Here is a 19509-nt window from a genome sequence, read left to right on the forward strand (position 1 = left end):
TGTAATTAAAAACTATATATTTATTTATAAATAATTAAAATATTAGTTAATACATACAGACAAAAACGGGGGAACAGAAAACTTCCAAGTGCATGGGGAGACTTGTCCAGCACAAAACCAAACAATGCTGTAAACTATAGGTATACAGATCTTAGTACAGCTATAATTAATAATTACAGCAAAAAAGGAATAAAGTGCACAGTGACAGTATATATCAGCGCAGAGAACTATATGGATGTTAACATGTTCAAAAGTGCTATATTCCCCACATACAACAATACTAAGTATATCTTTATCTGCCTTGTTGTATGTGGGGAATATAGCACTTTTGAACATATATTGTTGATGCCAAAGATGGTTACTGTACCTAGGAGGAGGATTCTATTTGTGACGACTTACAATGGTATGAGTAAAAGGATTTCGAATGTTATACGGAAACATTGGTCATTACTTGGAAGGGGTCACGCTGATGTTGAGGAATTTAAATTATCACCACTTTTCTCCTATAGGAGGAATAAGAATTTGAGGGATGAGTTGGTTATGTCCGATATAGGCAGCTCTAAGAAGGATTTACAAACCACTTTGAGCCGCCCAAGCCTTGGTAATTTCCCATGTCTTGGGTGTGCATGTTGTAGTAATATGATTAAAGGGGCCTCTTTCTGTTACCCCCAAACAGGGAAGAAGTATGAAATTCGAAAACAGTATACTTGCACTAGTAGTTACGTGATCTATGTCCTGAGTTGCCCATGTGGTCTCTTCTATGTAGGAGAGACCACAATGGAGGTGAAAGCAAGAATAAGCAAACATAAGAGCAGGATCAGGACTGGACTGACTGAACTTCCCGCGCCGAGACATTTCCGTGATATGGGTCACTCAGTTAATCAATTGAGATATAGGGTTATAGATGATGTGCCTGTTTTGAGACGGGGTGGGGATCGGATCTCCATTCTAAAGAAAAAAGAACTGAGATGGATCTTTGAACTAGATACTCTTCAGTCAAAGGGTATGAATATTGAATACAATCAGAGTTGTTTGCTATAAAAATATGTGGGTTCTGGATATATCTATTGTGGAGCCTCATTGGTATATTGTTTTTAACCTATTTATTTGTATTTGGTTCTATTATTTTGCCGATAGGGATAGGACAGTGTAGGTGGGGGTGGCATATGGTGACCTTCACATGGGGCGATGTCTATATGCATATTTGGGACAATATCCCTTTATTTGGGATTATATTTATGATATAGTGACATCTGTATACATGTCTCCCTGTATCCGCATATATATTTCTGTAGTTTTATGCTTGTAATTGTTATTTGCCAGCATGGCCATTCTCCCTGACATGGTACGTAGGTGTGTTAATTCTGAGATTATATCTGGAGTGGAGGTGGTTTAGAATATATGAGCTATTTCAATGGCCACTTTAAGCTGAGTGTGCTTTCCCTCGTCAGATGGCAGATGCTAAGCAGCTTGAGGCTGGGTTAGTACCAGCATGGGAGACTGGCTGGGAATCATTGAGAAATCTTCCCTATTCTCTTGGGTATTGACTATGCTCTTAGCCCCCTGAAAAGCTTGTGTCCCCTGATTGTGTTAGTATTGTATTGCAATATATATTTTGTGGGGTCCCATGGGTAGTAATGTTAAGGATGAAGTGTATGTATATTTTTGCATCCTTTTTAATGGTCTGTTTTAGATTTGTATCTGGAGGCAGAATAAAATGTAAGATTTAATGTTCACTACAGTTTGAGGCGCTGTTTTTTTATTTATTTGGATATGGAGCACGCTCTGGGATGGACTCCCTGGTTTTGACATGCACCTCTTGGTCTTTAAAGACTTGGACATTTAAGGGTGCGGTTTAACATCTTTTTTTGTTTTGGATATGTGTGTTGTGCCACAATCATCTGACATTGTCGTCCTTGTAAACGCCAGAAGCGTCCAGGATGCCAGCATTCGTGTACCGGTCATGGAAGTTTGCAGGATCTTAGCCATGCATGCCGGATAGGGGTGCTGGAAATCTTTTTCCTTATCTCAAGTGGTCATTATTATTATTATTATTTATTTATTTATCCTTAGACTCTTTCTATAACTCTCATATCGAGAAATAAAAAAGAAAAATGCTGTCTGGTGCTGAAAAACCGCAGTGTAAATTAAGTGCATCTTTTACAAGTTTTTGTTATTTTTTTTTGTTAATTTTCTTTGAAAATCTATAATAAATGTGCTGGAAGAGTTGCCATGCTGTTTTTTTTTTTTTTTTTTCAAAAAGATGAACCACAAGTCGAAAAAACCCAAGTATAAAAAAGCAACATGTAAACTAGATTTTACAGATTTTTTTTTTTTTTTTTGCTACAGCAAAATGTTGCAATTTTGCCACTAAAAATGTGTATATTTGGTGCAAGCAAATCCACCACTATTTTTGCAACAAATTTGTTGTATGTATTTTACGTGAGTTTTGCCACAATTATTGTTACAGAATTTCAGTGGCCATCACTCTGTGCGTTGCAAGAATGAAATCCGCAAGGAATTCTGCAAATGAATTGATGATACACTAATAAGAATATCCACTCTTCATGTCAATTTACTTGAGAATGATATCCGCAGTGTAAACTATCACTGAAGGGGCAAGTTAAGGGACTGCAGTGCTTAGTGTCCTGCCCAATCCCCCTGAAGAGATAGTCAAACTGGAAATCTCAAATAGTTTACGCTTTTCAGGTGGAATCTACCATTAATAACAGAAATTAAATGAATAAATTAAAGGGATCTTAGAATTTTCCATGCTTGTTCTAATTTTTTTCCCCACTTAAATAAATACACAGTATTTTAGATTCATATATTACATTTTTTTTAAACAAATTGTAAATTATTGCCACACAGAATTAGTCACATTTTTCTATAGCATTGCTCATATCCTGGGTTCACTTGGCTGAGAACTGGAAATAAGGCCGAGGTTGTGCAGATTGATTATGGAATCTGCAATTATCCGCGCTGTCCTCTTTTGGTATCCTCCGGAAGTGACCATCAGTATTGGGATGGAACGGCTCCTGGCAATGCTGAACACAATTTCATCTCTCTTTATAATTCCCTAATCATAAAAACAAAATACAAAAAGGATTTTTCTATATATAAAATAACAAAGCTCATTTGTTTATGGGAATAAGAATTTTTGATGTAGTATGAACTCTATGATTCGTAGGTATAAGGCGACGTTCAGATTTCGATTTGCACATTCTGTCTGATGGTTCTGTTTTAAAGGAATAAACAAATACAATTCATATGCAACACAGATCCAGAACTGATGGCAACAGAAACTGACAGATCCATTGATTATTATGGGTTCCGTATGGGGTCCATTAGGCCTCATTCAGACATCTGATTTTTTGGCGTATGAGAAAATCAGATTAATTATTCTGATCAGAATGACATCTGATTTTTTTCGTATGTGGAGAATTTTTGTTTTAAAAATTCTATATCTTCTCCACTCTGACAGTCTGTGAAAATCTGACCGCACTCGGATGTCATCTGAGTGTGGCCCAAATTTTTAATGGACCCATTGACTTGCATTGCTGATTTTGATCTGACCCACGGATTAAAATCAGACATGTCTATGATATTTTTTATTGACCACTTTGGAGTAAAACATTTCCCATAGAATATAATGGGTGAATAGACAGGTAGCACTCACATGCGAAAATCAAACGCCTTATCTGTAAGTTATTGGAACAGAAAAATAAGTTCTGATTGATTTTCTTTTTCTTCTGTTCTAAAAACAGACACAAAATAATATCCAGATGAACCCTATAATAAACAATGAGATCCCTCTGCTTTTGTTTGTATCAATTACGCACAGGATCTGTTTTGCATGAGTTCCTTTTGTGTGTTCCTATAAACAGGTCAGACGAATGTAATGTACAAAAGGAACGTAAACCACAAAAAAAAAAAAAACTAAAAAAACCCAAAACACCTTTGCAGTTTTAATTCATGATAACCATGAACAATGCTCTAAATAAGGGATTAGATATTACCATTAGAAAACTAATATTTAACCATGAGACAGACCCTTTAAGCTTTTTAATCAGTTTAAAACACTGTGTAGATGAGAAACGCCTGGTAAAACTGTGGTCCTGGTCGTCACAGTAATGTCGCTTTCCTCATGGGGAGAGTGATGTTACGTTTGGAGGCAAGAAAGGATAACTGTCACCAGGTAACCACAAGCATGCAACATGTTCACACTCCAGGCCACAAGGGGGAGCTTTTGATCCTATTTACTAGCTGACACCCCTATATATTGTAGTTTTGGAGGGAAAGTTAGTTAGTCTTTGCCAGACTGCAGACTAGAGCAGTCTGAGGAGAGAGGGTTTACGGAGCTGTGTAGCCGCAGAGCTGCAGCTCCTGGAAAGACACTTACAGAAATCTGAAAATATTGCAGTGAGCATGCAGGAGAGCAAAGCACCGGAGAGGATACCAGAGGGAGACCAGCTACGAGCAGGCTGCCTCCTTCTGAGGCACAGAAAACCGGTAGCCGGAACACTGAGGTTGTAAGGACCTCTACGACTTACATGAGAGACCGGCAGGACAGCTGAACTGCAAGTTACCTGTCCGCACCTATACCCAGGAGGCACGGTGACACCCTTAGAGCCCGGGGCATGCTAGAGTCCATATAAACAGGCTCAAGTCACCATTCATACGGGTTATGTCCTATCCATCCAGGGGACAGAGAGAGAGATAACATCTGTGAGGACCTTATGTGAAGCCATAGGCAGTAAGGGACTACAACACCACCACCCTAGAGGAAGGCTTTGATTTCCACCTGGATAAGGGGACTCTGGACTTGCCTCCAAACCGGCCGGACCCTGCCTGCCCTGTGATCTGGTGCTCTGGACTGTGGCTGCTGAAATCAACAGTAAACAAGGTAAAGAGACTGCAAACCTGTGTCCTCATTCTTCACTGCACCATTCACCATTTACCATCTATACACTGGGAGCCCTGGGGATATACTTCACCTGTGGGAAGGTATACCATCTAGCTGCCAAAACATCACCCCAGAGGACCCCTTAAAGCAGCGTCGGTCACCACTGACCGAATAACACAGGTGGCGTCACGACAAACTCTAAACGCTATACCCCATTTTAATGTTGATGCCCAGCGCCACGGACCGGGTCGCAGCCACCGTGACATCCCCCTTTTTGCGACCGGACCCGGTACCGAGTACCCCATTGCCCTGTGGGCGCGTCAACTTTTTGGTGTCACGAACAGTATGGACTGACCCAGCAAAATGGGTCATGCGCACCTAAAAGACTATGCCTAACTGTGTTGTGCTGAGAGACTGTTTATTGTGAAATACCGCCAAAATTGCCGCCAAAACCGCCACCATTAGAGCGCCATGTGGCTTGCAGGAGGAGTGGGGCGTGTTGTCGTGGGCGTAGCTTGGAAAAATGGCGCAAACGTAATAGCCGCCCCTCACAGATATTACTATGTCCAAAAGATATGCCCATCAACGAAAGAGGTCCGCCTCCTGGTCTGGGATGGTGGAGGAAGAAGGAACCACCCAACAGAAGAGGAGGGGCAGAACCAACAGGAAGACGCCGAAGAGAACTTGGTTGGCAAGATGGCGAGCGGAGGTCACCCAGAGGAGGGGGAGAAAGCCCGCAGTGTCTCTCATCAATAAGACGAGGAGGAGGCACCGCCGTCACTCATGAACCCGGACGTTCTTGGCGCGGAGGTTGAGGAGTTATGCCGTTAGCTTCGGAGGTCTTGGTACCAAGCAGCTGCGAACGTCACCGAGCAGCAGCACAGCGGACCCCAGGAGCCCAAGCCTGCAGCGGAGGAGACCGGCACCAGAGACGCCGCGGCGGCAGGTAGGAATACCAACCCTGCCCCGGTAGCCGAGGACACCCTGTTAGTGGCCATAGATGCTCCCCCACCCCCATCACCCGACTGGGTGTGCAAGCTGATCGAGTGGGAACTACCCTGGGAGACCTTAAAGACCCCTGACGCCCTGCTGCAGCCGACGAGGAAGACCTAAGACATACAGGGAGAATGGATAACTTTCAGGTGGAAGCATTCTAGTACCGACCTGATCGGGTTTCCCGGAGAGGCTCAAGCGGAAGGGGAGCAAGTGGAGGTTATCAGTCAGGAGGAGTATCGACGGCAGCAGGTGCTCCAACGAGAACAGGAGGAAAGGGAGCAGGACCTCCGACGCCAGGCCGCAAAGGAAAAGGACTTACAGGCCAAGGCCCGGGCCAGGAAGGAAAGCTATGAGGACAGGGGCCCACGGAGACAAGGTACAGTGGTGACATTCCACATTAAATCTGGATGGGGGTTTATTAAAGAACCTGACCTGTACCCAGAAATATTTGTTACCAGGCGGGATGTGGAAGCTCACCTACTAGAGGGACACCCGGACAGGGACCTCTACCCCGGTGACCGAGTCACCTATACCAGACGTTGGGGAGACTGTTGTGAATTCTGTTCTTGAGCTCCCTCCTGTGGTTATGAATGGTACTTCGGCGAGTTCTGTTCATGGACTCCCTCTGGTGGCTGTGAGTGGAGCTGCTGGTTCTGAGATTCATTCTCCAGCTGATCTCGTTGAGGCCTTGGCTGGCTGCTCTATTTAACTCCACTCAGATCGTTACTTGATGCCAGCTGTCAATGTCCTAGTACTGGTTCAGTTCTCTTGGATCTTTCAGATGACCTGTCTACTTCAGCAAAAGCTAAGTCCCTGCTAGCTTATTTGTTACCACTGTTTTTTGTCCAGCTTGCTATCATGATTTTGTCCTGTTAGCTGGAAGCTCTGGGATGCAGAGTGGCACCACCGCGCCGTGAGTCGTTGCGATGGTTTCTTTTGCACACTCTGCGTGGTTTTTGTTAGTTTTTATGCTGACCGCAAAGATACCTTTTCTATCCTCAGTCTGTTTAGTTAAGGGTGGCCTCCTTTGCTGAAACCTGTTTCATTCCTGTGTTTGTGACTTCCATCTTAACTCACAGTCAATATATGTGGGGGGCTGCCTATTTCTTTGGGGAATTTCTCTGAGGCAAGGTAGGCTGTATTTTCTATCTTTAGGGGTAGTTAGCTCTTAGGCTGTGAAGAGGCGTCTAGGCAGAGTCAGGAACGCTCCACGGCTATTTCTAGTTGTTGTGATAGGATTAGGACTTGCGGTCAGCAGAGCTCCCACTTCCCAGAGCTCGTTCTGTAATACTAGTTTGCTCATCTGGTCATTTCTAGTGCTCCTAACCACCAGTTCAATCATAACAGTACAGCTGGCCCGCAAAGTGTTAATGCATCTCAATAGAGGGATAAGAAGTTCTGAGACCATTTTTTTTTTTCCCCTCTGCAGTGTGTTTTGTTTCTCTTTTCCCCTAAATCTCTGGGTGGTTCAGTGTTATGATCCTTAGTGGCTGAGGATCACGAATAGACCAGCAAGTGAATAAACTAAGGACAAGCTCTAGGGAGATGGTAACTGGACTGATCGCAAATCTGAACCTATCCAACACAACTAGAGGTAGCCAGTGAACGTACCTAAAAAATTCCTAGACGTCTCGAGCCAGCCTGAGGAACTACCTATCCCTAAAGAGAACGAAAGACCTCGCTTGCCTCCAGAGAAATAATCCCCAAAGATATAGAAGCCCCCAACAAATATTAACGGTGAAGTAAGAAGAAGGCACATACGTAGGGATGAAATCAGATTCAGCAAAAGAAGCCCACTGGTACTGGAAAGCAGAAAATAGAGCAGGGGTCTATGCGATCAATAAAAAACCTTTACAAAATATCCATCCTGAGATTTCAAGAACCCATGCACCAACTAATGGTGTGTGGGGAGAAACTCAGTCCACTAGCGCATCCAGCAAGCGAGGGAATCACATTTTAGCAAGCTGGACAAGAAAACATGATAAACACTGCTGATCAAAAAAATGTGCAAACAAAACTTAGCTTGTCCTGGATGGACTGGGAGCGAGGTAGTCAGAAGGAATCTGAGTAGCACTGATTACATCGACAGCTGGCAACAAGTGAAAGTAAAACAGAGCTATATAGGAACCTCCCAGAGGATAACGAACCAGCTGATAGCCAAAGACCAGCAGGATAACAAACAAAGCCACCAGGGGGAGCCCAAAGCAAAAGTCACACCATACCACCAGTGACCACAAGAGGGAGCCTGAAAACAGAGTTCACAACAGTTCAGGACACAGGTGTAGATATGGACATTCAAGGTCTGTCCTCTTGTGTGGATCAACTCACTGCAAGGGTACAAGGCATTCAAGATTATGTAGTTCAGAACCCGATGTTAGAACCCAGAATTCCAATTCCTGATTTGTTTTCTGGGGATAGATCTAAGTTCCTGAATTTCAAAAATAATTGTAGACTGTTTTTTGCTTTGAAACCCCGCTCCTCTGGTGACCCCATTCAGCAAGTAAAAATCATTATTTCTTTGCTGCGTGGCGACCCTCAAGACTGGGCATTTTCCCTTGCGCCAGGAGATCCTGCATTGCGTAATGTAGATGCGTTTTTTCTGGCGCTTGGATTGCTTTATGATGAACCAGATTCAGTGGATCAGGCAGAGAAAATTTTGCTGGCTTTGTGTCAGGGTCAGGATGAAGCGGAGGTATATTGTCAGAAGTTTAGAAAGTGGTCTGTGCTTACTCAGTCGAATGAATGTGCCCTGGCGGCAATTTTCAGAAAGGGTCTTTCTGAAGCCCTTAAGGATGTTATGGTGGGATTCCCCACGCCTGCTGGTCTGAATGAGTCTATGTCCTTGGCCATTCAGATCGATCGACGCTTACGTGAGCGCAAAAATGTGCACCATTTGGCGGTGTTTTCTGAGCAGAGGCCTGAGCCTATGCAATGTGACAGGACCTTGACCAGAGCTGAACGGCAAGAGTACAGACGTCAGAATGGGCTGTGTTTTTACTGTGGTGACTCCACTCATGCTATCTCTGATTGTCCTAAGCGCACTAAACGGTTCGCTAGGTCTGCCACCATTGGTACGGTACAGCCAAAATTTCTTTTGTCCGTTACTCTGATTTGCTCTTTGTCGTCCTATTCTGTTATGGCATTTGTGGATTCAGGCGCTGCCCTGAATTTGATGGACTTGGAGTTTGCCAGGCGCTGTGGTTTTTTCTTGGAGCCCTTACAGTATCCTATTCCATTGAGAGGAATTGATGCTACACCTTTGGCCAAGAATAAGTCTCAGTACTGGACTCAATTGACCATGTGCATGGCTCCTGCACATCAGGAGGATATTCGCTTTTTGGTGTTGCATAATCTGCATGATGTGGTCGTTTTGGGTTTGCCATGGCTACAGGTCCATAATCCAGTATTGGATTGGAAATCAATGTCTGTATCCAGCTGGGGTTGTCAAGTGGTACATGGGGATGTCCCATTGTTGTCTATTTCGTCTTCCCATCCTTCTAAAGTCCCTGAGTTCTTGCCAGATTACCAGGATGTATTTGATGAGCCCAAATCCAGTGCCCTACCTCCTCATAGGGATTGCGATTGTGCTATTAATTTGATTCCTGGTAGTAAGTTTCCGAAGGGCCGACTGTTCAATTTATCTGTGCCAGAACATGCTGCAATGTGGAGTTATATAAAGGAGTCCTTGGAGAAAGGGCATATTCGCCCGTCGTCATCACCGTTGGGAGCAGGGTTCTTTTTTTGTGGCCAAGAAGGATGGTTCTCTGAGACCTTGTATAGATTACCGCCTTCTCAATAAAATCACCGTCAAATTTCAGTACCCTTTGCCGCTACTGTCTGATTTGTTTGCTCGGATTAAGGGGGCTAGCTGGTTCACCAAGATAGATCTTCGAGGGGCGTATAATCTTGTGCGTATTAAACGGGGCGACGAATGGAAAACAGCATTTAATACGCCCAAGGGCCATTTTGAGTACTTGGTGATGCCATTCGGGCTTTCTAATGCTCCATCTGTGTTTCAGTCCTTTATGCATGACATCTTCCGAAAGTACCTGGATAGATTCATGATTGTATATTTGGATGATATTTTGGTCTTTTCGGACGATTGGGAGTCTCATGTGAAGGTCAGAATGGTGTTCCAGGTCCTTCGTGCTAATTCCTTGTTTGTGAAGGGGTCTAAATGTCTCTTTGGAGTTCAGAAGGTTTCATTTTTGGGTTTCATTTTTTCCCCTTCTACTATCGAGATGGACCCTGTTAAAGTTCAGGCCATTTATGATTGGACTCAGCCTACTTCTGTGAAGAGCCTTCAAAAATTCCTCGGCTTTGCTAATTTTTACCGTCGCTTCATCGCTAATTTTTCTAGTGCTGTTAAACCATTGTTATGGTTCTCAATGGCAAGAGAACATAGCCCAGCAAACATACGAACTAGCTCTTGGAAGGATGGAAACTAAACTGACCATGAACTAAACCTGCCGCACAACTAACAGTAGCCGGGTAGCGTAGCCTGCGTTTTATCCCTAGACGCCCAGCGCCGGCCGGAGGACTAACTAATCCTGGCAGAGGAAAATATAGTCCTGGCTCACCTCTAGAGAAATTTCCCCGAAAGGCAGACAGAGGCCCCCACAAATATTGGCGGTGATTTTAGATGAAATGGCAAACGTAGTATGAAAATAGGTTTAGCAAAATTGAGGTCCGCTTACTAGATAGCAGGAAGACAGAAAGGGCACTTTCATGGTCAGCTGAAAACCCTATCAAAATACCATCCTGAAATTACTTTAAGACTCTAGTATTAACTCATAACATCAGAGTGGCAATTTCAGATCACAAGAGCTTTCCAGACACAGAAACGAAACTACAGCTTTGAACTGGAACAAAATGCAAAAACAAACAAGGACTAAGTCCAACTTAGCTGGGAGTTGTCTAGCAGCAGGAACATGCACAGATAGGCTTCTGATTACAATGTTGACCGGCATGGAAGTGACAGAGGAGCAAGGCTAAATAGCGACTCCCACATCCTGATGGAAACAGGTGAACAGAGAGGATGATGCACACCAGTTCAATTCCACCAGTGGCCACCGGGGGAGCCCAAAATCCAATTTCACAACAACCATTGACTGATTTGACCAAGAAAGGTGCTGATGTGGTCAATTGGTCCTCTGCGGCCGTTGAGGCTTTTCAGGAGCTGAAGCGTCGTTTTTCTTCTGCCCCTGTGTTGTGTCAGCCAGATGTTTCACTCCCGTTTCAGGTCGAGGTGGATGCTTCTGAGATTGGAGCAGGGGCTGTTTTGTCTCAAAGAGGTTCTGATGGCTCTGTGATGAAACCATGTGCTTTCTTTTCTAGAAAGTTTTCGCCTGCTGAGCGCAATTATGATGTGGGCAATCGAGAGTTGTTGGCTATGAAGTGGGCGTTTGAGGAGTGGCGACATTGGCTTGAAGGAGCCAAGCATCGCGTGGTGGTCTTGACGGATCACAAGAATCTGACTTATCTCGAGTCTGCCAAGCGGTTGAATCCTAGACAGGCTCGATGGTCGCTGTTTTTCTCCCGCTTCAATTTGGTGGTTTCGTACCTTCCGGGTTCTAAGAATGTGAAGGCTGATGCCCTTTCAAGGAGTTTTGTGCCTGATTCTCCGGGAGTTCCTGAGCCGGCTGGTATTCTCAAAGAGGGGGTAATTTTGTCTGCCATCTTCCCTGATTTGTGGCGGGTGCTGCAGGAGTTTCAGGCTGATAGACCTGACCGTTGTCCAGCGGAGAAGCTGTTTGTCCCTGATAGATGGACTAGTAGAGTTATCTCTGAGGTTCATTGTTCGGTGTTGGCTGGTCATCCTGGAATCTTTGGTACCAGAGATTTGGTGGCTAGATCCTTTTGGTGGCCTTCCTTGTCACGAGATGTGCGTTCTTTTGTGCAGTCCTGTGGGACTTGTGCTCGGGCTAAGCCCTGCTGTTCTCGTGCCAGTGGGTTGCTTTTGCCCTTGCCGGTCCTGAAAAGGCCCTGGACGCATATTTCCATGGATTTTATTTCAGATCTCCCTGTCTCTCAGAGGATGTCAGTTATCTGGGTGGTTTGTGATCGCTTCTCTAAGATGGTCCATTTGGTACCTTTGCCTAAATTGCCTTCCTCCTCTGATTTGGTTCCATTGTTTTTCCAGCATGTGGTTCGTTTACATGGCATTCCGGAGAACATCGTGTCGGACAGAGGTTCCCAGTTTGTTTCAAGATTTTGGCGGTCCTTTTGTGCTAAGATGGGCATTGATTTGTCTTTTTCTTCAGCTTTCCATCCTCAGACAAATGGCCAAACCGAACGAACCAATCAGACTTTGGAAACATATCTGAGATGCTTTGTTTCTGCTGATCAGGATGATTGGGTGTCCTTCTTGCCTTTGGCTGAGTTCGCCCTTAATAATCGGGCCAGCTCGGACACTTTGGTTTCGCCTTTTTTCTGTAATTCTGGTTTCCACCCTCGTTTTTCTTCAGGGCAGGTTGAGCCTTCGGACTGTCCTGGTGTGGATTCTGTGGTGGACAGGTTGCAGCGAATTTGGACTCACGTAGTGGACAATTTGACATTGTCCCAGGAGTAGGCTCAACGTTTCGCTAACTGCCGTCGCTGTGTTGGTCCCCGACTTCGTGTTGGGGATTTGGTTTGGTTGTCGTCTCGTTTTGTTCCTATGAAGGTTTCGTCTCCTAAGTTTAAGCCTCGTTTTATTGGTCCTTATGAGATTTCTGAAATTCTTAATCCTGTGTCATTTCGTTTGGACCTTCCAGCTTCTTTCACCATCCATAATGTGTTCCATAGGTCGTTATTGCGGAGATATGTGGCTCCTATGGTTCCCTCCGTTGATCCTCCTGCCCCGGTGTTGGTTGAGGGGGAGTTGGAGTATGTGGTGGAGAAGATTTTGGATTCACGTATTTCGAGACGGAAACTTCAGTACCTAGTCAAGTGGAAAGGTTATGGTCAGGAGGATAATTCCTGGGTGGTTGCCTCTGATGTTCATGCTGCCGATCTTGTTCGTGCCTTTCATTTGGCTCGTCCGGATCGGCCTGGAGGCTCTGGTGAGGGTTCGGTGACCCCTCCTCAAGGGGGGGGTACTGTTGTGAATTCTGTTCTCGAGCTCCCTCCTGTGGTTATGAATGGTACTTCAGCGAGTTCTGTTCATGGACTCCCTCTGGTGGCTGTGAGTGGAGCTGCTGGTTCTGAGATTCATTCTCCAGCTGATCTCGTTGAGGCCTTGGCTGGCTGCTCTATTTAACTCCACTCAGTTCGTTACTTGATGCCAGCTGTCAATGTCCTAGTACTGGTTCAGTTCTCTTGGATCTTTCAGATGACCTGTCTACTTCAGCAAAAGCTAAGTCCCTGCTAGCTTATTTGTTACCACTGTTTTTTGTCCAGCTTGCTATCATGATTTTGTGCTGTTAGCTGGAAGCTCTGGGATGCAGAGTGGCACCACCGCGCCGTGAGTCGTTGCGGTGGTTTCTTTTGCACACTCTGCGTGGTTTTTTGTTAGTTTTTATGCTGACCGCAAAGATACCTTTTCTATCCTCAGTCTGTTTAGTTAAGGCTGGCCTCCTTTGCTGAAACCTGTTTCATTCCTGTGTTTGTGACTTCCATCTTAACTCACAGTCAATATATGTGGGGGGCTGCCTATTTCTTTGGGGAATTTCTCTGAGGCAAGGTAGGCTGTATTTTCTATATTTAGGGGTAGTTAGCTCTTAGGCTGTGAAGAGGCGTCTAGGCAGAGTCAGGAACGCTCCACGGCTATTTCTAGTGGTTGTGATAGGATTAGGACTTGCGGTCAGCAGAGCTCCCACTTCCCAGAGCTCGTTCTGTAATACTAGTTTGCTCATCTGGTCATTTCTAGTGCTCCTAACCACCAGTTCAATCATAACAGGAGACAAAGGGTGGTACGCCCTACACGTACACAAATGTGTGCCTAAAGTCACAAAATCACCAGCTCGTGACTTGGAGCCATTACCACCGACGGCTCTCCCTAACTTACCATCGCCCCCACCTGGCCAGGTGACACCTGCACCAGTCACCATGTGCACAAGGGCCACGCAGACAACAATCGAACAAACTTCAGTGGGCACACAGACTCCTATTCAGAGTATGGACGCGCTGTAAGTGATACGTGCAGATCGCCCAAATCCCCAGGTGTTGCCCTGGAAAAAGACTTAGTAAATGACTTAGTAAATGATAATGAGAAACAGACTACTTGTAAAGTTAAATTAACCCTGTTGGGTTTGCACCCTGTCATCCAAGTTTACAGCTTCCCCTTGATCTGGCCAGATCACAGTTTACTGTTAACTGTTTAATGTTTGAATAATTATTTAAAAGACATTTGAATCATGGACGGTGAATGGTTCACAAACTTTCTTTGTACATAGTTTGCACCTCTTTAGGTGCTTTCTAATGGTTTTACATAAAAGTTCTTAGGCTACGTTCACATTTGCGTTGTGCGCCGCAGCGTCGGCGCCGCAGCGCACAACGCAAACAAAAACGCGGCAAAACGCACGCTAAAACGCTGCGTTTTGCGCCGCATGCGTCGTTTTTGCCCGCAAGTTGGACGCAAAAAAAATGCAACTTGAAGCGTTTCTTGCGTCCAACGCTTGCGGCCATGCGGCGCAAAACGCAGCACAACGCATGTCCATGCGCCCCCATGTTAAGTATAGGGGCGCATGACGCATGCGGCGCCGCTGCGGCGCCCGAAGCTGCGGCGCTGACCGCAAATGTGAACGTAGCCTTAAAGGGACAGCTCCCATGTTGCCTTAAAAGTTGATCTATTCACAGAGACCTTAAGAAAAACCCGTTGGCTTGGCAGAATTCCGGGTCAGGATACACGCCTTTTAGCCCGCCCAAGACCTATGTTGGGGGTTCGTAACGGGTCCCTCGCATCGTTATTGTTGTTACAATGTTATTACCTGACTTGAATATTAATGTGAATGATATCACTACACAATTTATTGCACTACCTCAATGCTGAAGGATTTGAAAAATTGTTTGCACTCTTAAAGGGAATATTGACTTGTTGCACTTTCTAGAAGTGATAATATTTGAAAAGTTAGATAACATTGCATTTTATATAGCAGTTCGTACATATATTAGTAAGCTAGCATAGTGAATTGGAAAAAACTGAAACTCTGATAGTATTATGAAGATATTTAGTGATGCAGTAAACCCGTGGGGGTTGGTCAAAAGCTTTGCACTTAGAAGCCTTAAAGATAGTATACCCTTAGAGGGTAACTGCACTTCATAGTTAGTTGTTATACCGTTTTCCATTTTCCAAAAGTACGCGTACAATGTAAATATGTTTTGTAACGTTCAAGCACTCATACCTCCCATAAAGGGAAGCACCAGTTTACATTAACTTGTTTTACATGTTTATATAGCATTTGCTAATCTAATATTGTTGCTCCTCTTTTCCTAGTTAATGTTGATGCCCAAAGACACGGACCGAGTCGCAGCCATCGTGACATCCCCCTTTTTGCGACCGGACCTGGTACCGAGTACCCCATTGCCCTGTGGGCGCGTCAAAACTCCATGTAAAAAGAACGATCATTGGTTCCTTAGTTCGGTACATTGCAGATTTACACTGAATCATTTTTAGGAACATTAAGGGGGGATTTTCTGATCCTGTTTAAGAAAAGACTATTGGTTGCTCATAGCAACCAATCACAGTGCAACTTATATTTTGTATTCTTCTCTTGAAAAATGAAAGCTGCGCTGTGATTGGTTGCTATGGACAACAAAGTCAAACTTTTTACAACGTGCCCTATTACAATGGTGTAAAATCACACGTTCATGAAGCCATGTAGTCCTATATGTGATCTACAAGATTTCACTAGGGTTAAACATTTGCTACTCACTTTGGGGGAAATTGAGAGCCCACCGAGTGGATCTCCGTCCAGTATATCGGTCCCAGCATTGTAGATGATCACATCTGGGGTGACCTCATTCAGAGCCCCTTTCACATGAGTTTCCACTTTTTCCAAATATTCTTTGTCTTCTGTGCCCCAGTCTAGCTCTATTCTCCTTTTTATTGCTTCTAAATATTTTAAGAAAGGACAAAACAAAACCCAGAATGAATTAATATACGGTATGTCACCATCAAAACCACATGCAAAGCACAGATATATAAACAATTGCTATTTAAATCCCTTCCTGCCCCATGTCGTACTATTACTTCACGGAGCGGGATCATGAGCTGTTCCTGCGCCATACAATGTAGATGCCGGCTGTGGTACACAGCAAGCATCTGCTTCTTACAGCAGTGACCTGCACTAGCATTGATCGCTACTGGTGCGCTGCTGCATGATCCAGTGCAGGCTTCTGATCTGGGCGTCCAGCAACACTCCCCCAGCAACGCGTTTGCAATGTACCATAGAATGCAATGGCAGCCTGTTGCCTGCTGAAGGCCCTCATGGCTGCCATGCTGATTTTCCTGTGCCCTCCGACCACAAACTGTGCATCATAGGAGACCATGATTTTCTGTATATGGCTGTATTAGAGTCTATAGCAATCAATCACAGGTTGAGGTCCCCCTATGGGGACTAACGAAAAGTGAAACGTTTAAAAAAAAGTCCCAAAATATTTTTCCACAATTAAAAATAAAGACATTTTTAAAAAAGTCTGTGATATAAAAATATTAAATTATTTAAAGGGTATCTGTCATAAGGTTTCTTCTATGCAATCTGAGGACAGCATAATGTAGAGGTTAACCCCTTCATGACCCAGCCTATTTTGACCTTAATGACCTGGCCATTTTTTGCAATTCTGACCAGTGTCCCTTTATGAGGTAATAACTCAGGAACGCTTCAACGGATCGTAGCGATTCTGAGACTGTTTTTCATGACATATTGGGCTTCATGTTAGTAGTAAATTTAGGTCGATAATTTTTGTGTTTATTTGTGAAAAAATTGGAAATTTGGCGAAAATTTCAAATTTTGAATTTTTATTCTGTTAAACCAGAGAATCATGTGACACAAAATAGTTAATAAATAACATTTCCCACATTTCTAATTTGCATCAGTACAATTTTGGAAATAAATTTTTTTTTTGCTAGGAAGTTATAAGGGTTACAATTTGACCAGCGATTTCTCATTTTTACAACAAAATTTACAAAACCATTTTTTTTAGGGACCACCTCACATTTGAAGTTAGTTTGAGGGGTCTATATGGCTGAAAATACCCCAAAGTGACACCATTCTAAAAACTGCACCCCTCAAAGTGCTCAAAACCACATTCAAGAAGTTTATTAACCCTTCAGGTGCTTCACAGCAGCAGAAGCAACATGGAAGGAAAAAATGAACATTTCACTTTTTAGTCAAAAAAATGATCCCTGAAAATTATTGTACAATTTGTCCAGAGTACGCCGATACCCCATATGGGGGGGGGGGACCACTGTTTGGGTGCACGACAGGGCTCGGAAGGGAAGGAGCGCCATTTGACTTTTTGAAAGAAAAATTGGCTCCAATCTTTAGCGGACACCATGTCGCGTTTGGAGAGCCCGTGTGCCTAAATATTGGAGCACCCCCACAAGTGACCCCATTTTGGAAACTAGACCCCCCAAGGAACTTATCTAGATGCATAGTGAGCACTTTGAACTCCTAGGTGCTTCACAAATTAATCTGTAAAAATAAAAAAGTACTTTTTTTTCACAAAAAAATTTCCTTTAGCCTCAATTTTTTCATTTTTACATAGGCAACAGGATAAAATGGATCCTAAAATTGGTTGGGCAAGTTCTCCTGAGTACAGCGATACCTCACATGTGGGGGTAAACCACTGTCTGGGCGCACGGCAGGGCTCAGATGGAAAGGAGCGCGATTTGACTTTTTGAATGAAAAATTAGCTCCAATCGTTAGCGAACACCATGTCGCTTTTGGAGAGCCCCTGTGTGCCTAAACATTGGAGCTCCCCCACAAGTGACCCCATTTTGGAAACTAGACCCCCCAAGGAACTAATCTAGATGTGCGATGAGCACTTTGAACCCCAAGTGCTTCACAGAACTTTATAACGCAGAGCCATGAAAATAATTCTTTCCTCAAAAATTATTTTTTAGCCGCAATTTTTTATTTTCACAAGGGTAACAGGAGAAATTGGACCCCAAAAGTTGTTGTCCAGTTTGTCCTGAGAACGCCAATACCCCATATGTGGGGGTAAACCACTGTTTGGGCACACGTCAGGGCTCGGAAGGGAAGTAGTGACATTTTGGAATGCAGACTTTGATGGAATGGTCTGCGGGCGTCATATTACGTTTGCAGAGCCCCTGATGTGCCTAAACAGTAGAAACCCCCCACAAGTGACCCCATTTTGGAAACTAGACCCCCCCAAGGAACTTATCTAGATGTGTGGTGAGCACTTTGAACCCCCAAGTGCTTCACAGAAATTTATACCGCAGAGCCGTGAAAATAAAAAAATCATTTTTTTTCACACAAAAATAAGTTTTTAGCCCCCATTTTGTTATTTTCCCAAGGGTAACAGGAGAAATTAGACCCCCAAAGTTGTTTTGCAATTTTTCTTGAGTACACTTATGCCCCATATGTTTGGGTAAACCACTGTTTGGGTGCACGTCGGGGCTCGGAAGGGAGGGAGCACCATTTGACTTTTTGAACGCAAGATTGGCTGGAATCAATGGTGGCGCAATGTCACGTTTGGAGACCCCTGATGTGCCTAAACAGTGGAGACCCCTCAATTCTAACTCCAACACTAACCCCAACACACCCCTACCCTAATCCCAACTCTAGCCATAGCCCTAATCACATCCCTAACCCCAACACACCCCTAACCACAACCCTAACCCCAACACACCCCTAACACTAATCTCAACCCTAACCATAACCCTAACCACAAGCCTAACCCTAACCCCAACACACCCCTAACCCTAATCTTAACCCTATTTCCAACCCTAACCCTAATTCCAACTCTAACTCTTAATTCCAACCCTAACCCTAAGCCTATGTGCCCACGTTGCAGATTCATGTGAGGAGTTTTCCGCACAGTTTTTGAAAAATCCACAGGTAAAAAGCACTGCGTTTTACCTGCGGATTTACCGTGGATTTCCAGTGTTTTTTGTGTGGATTTCACCTGCGGATTCCTATTGAGGAACAGGTTTAAAACGCTGCGGAATCCGCACAAAGAATTGACATGCTACGGAAAATACAACGCAGCGTTTCCGAGTGGTATTTTCCGCATCATGGGAACAGCGGATTTGGTGTTCCATACGTTTACATGGTACTGTAAACATGATGGAAAACTGCTACAAATCCGCAGCAGCCAATCCGCTGTGCATCTGCAGCCAAATAAGCACCGTGTGCACATAGCCTAATTCTAACCCTAACCCTAATTGCAACCCTAACCCTAATTCTAACCCTAGTTCTAACCCTAACCCTAGTTCTAACCCTAACTCTAGTTCTAATCCTAATTGTAACCCTAACCCTAATTCTAACCCTAACCCTAGTTCTTACCATAACCCTACTTCTAACCTTAACCCTAGTTCTAACCCTAATTATAACCCCAATTCTAACCCTAACCCTAGTTCTAACCCTAACCCTAGTTCTAACTCTAATTCTAACCCTAATTTTAACCCTAACCCTAGTTCTAACCCTAACCCTACTTCTAAC

General features: G+C 44.1%; 1 protein-coding gene across 2 annotated transcripts in view; it reads right to left on the reverse strand.

Annotated features, from left to right (window-relative positions):
- The window catches only part of HDAC11 (histone deacetylase 11), a 49652-nt gene continuing 30143 nt past the window's right edge, over positions 1–19509 (reverse strand). The window contains exons 9-11 of one of the 2 annotated variants that reach the window (XR_013218338.1): positions 15757–15935; positions 335–3079; positions 1–256 (exon numbers count right to left, since the gene is read on the reverse strand). Coding sequence is in view for 1 of the 2 variants with exons in the window: in XM_077276005.1 (XP_077132120.1) it covers positions 2900–3079; positions 15757–15935 (359 nt within the window). In the remaining variant the exon portion in view is untranslated. Of the gene's footprint in view, positions 3080–15756; positions 15936–19509 lie in introns of both variants that reach the window. The other variant, XM_077276005.1, reaches the window with a different exon arrangement.

Source organism: Ranitomeya variabilis, chromosome 8 (assembly GCF_051348905.1).
Source record: "Ranitomeya variabilis isolate aRanVar5 chromosome 8, aRanVar5.hap1, whole genome shotgun sequence".
In the NCBI taxonomy this organism is placed as follows: domain Eukaryota; kingdom Metazoa; phylum Chordata; class Amphibia; order Anura; family Dendrobatidae; genus Ranitomeya; species Ranitomeya variabilis.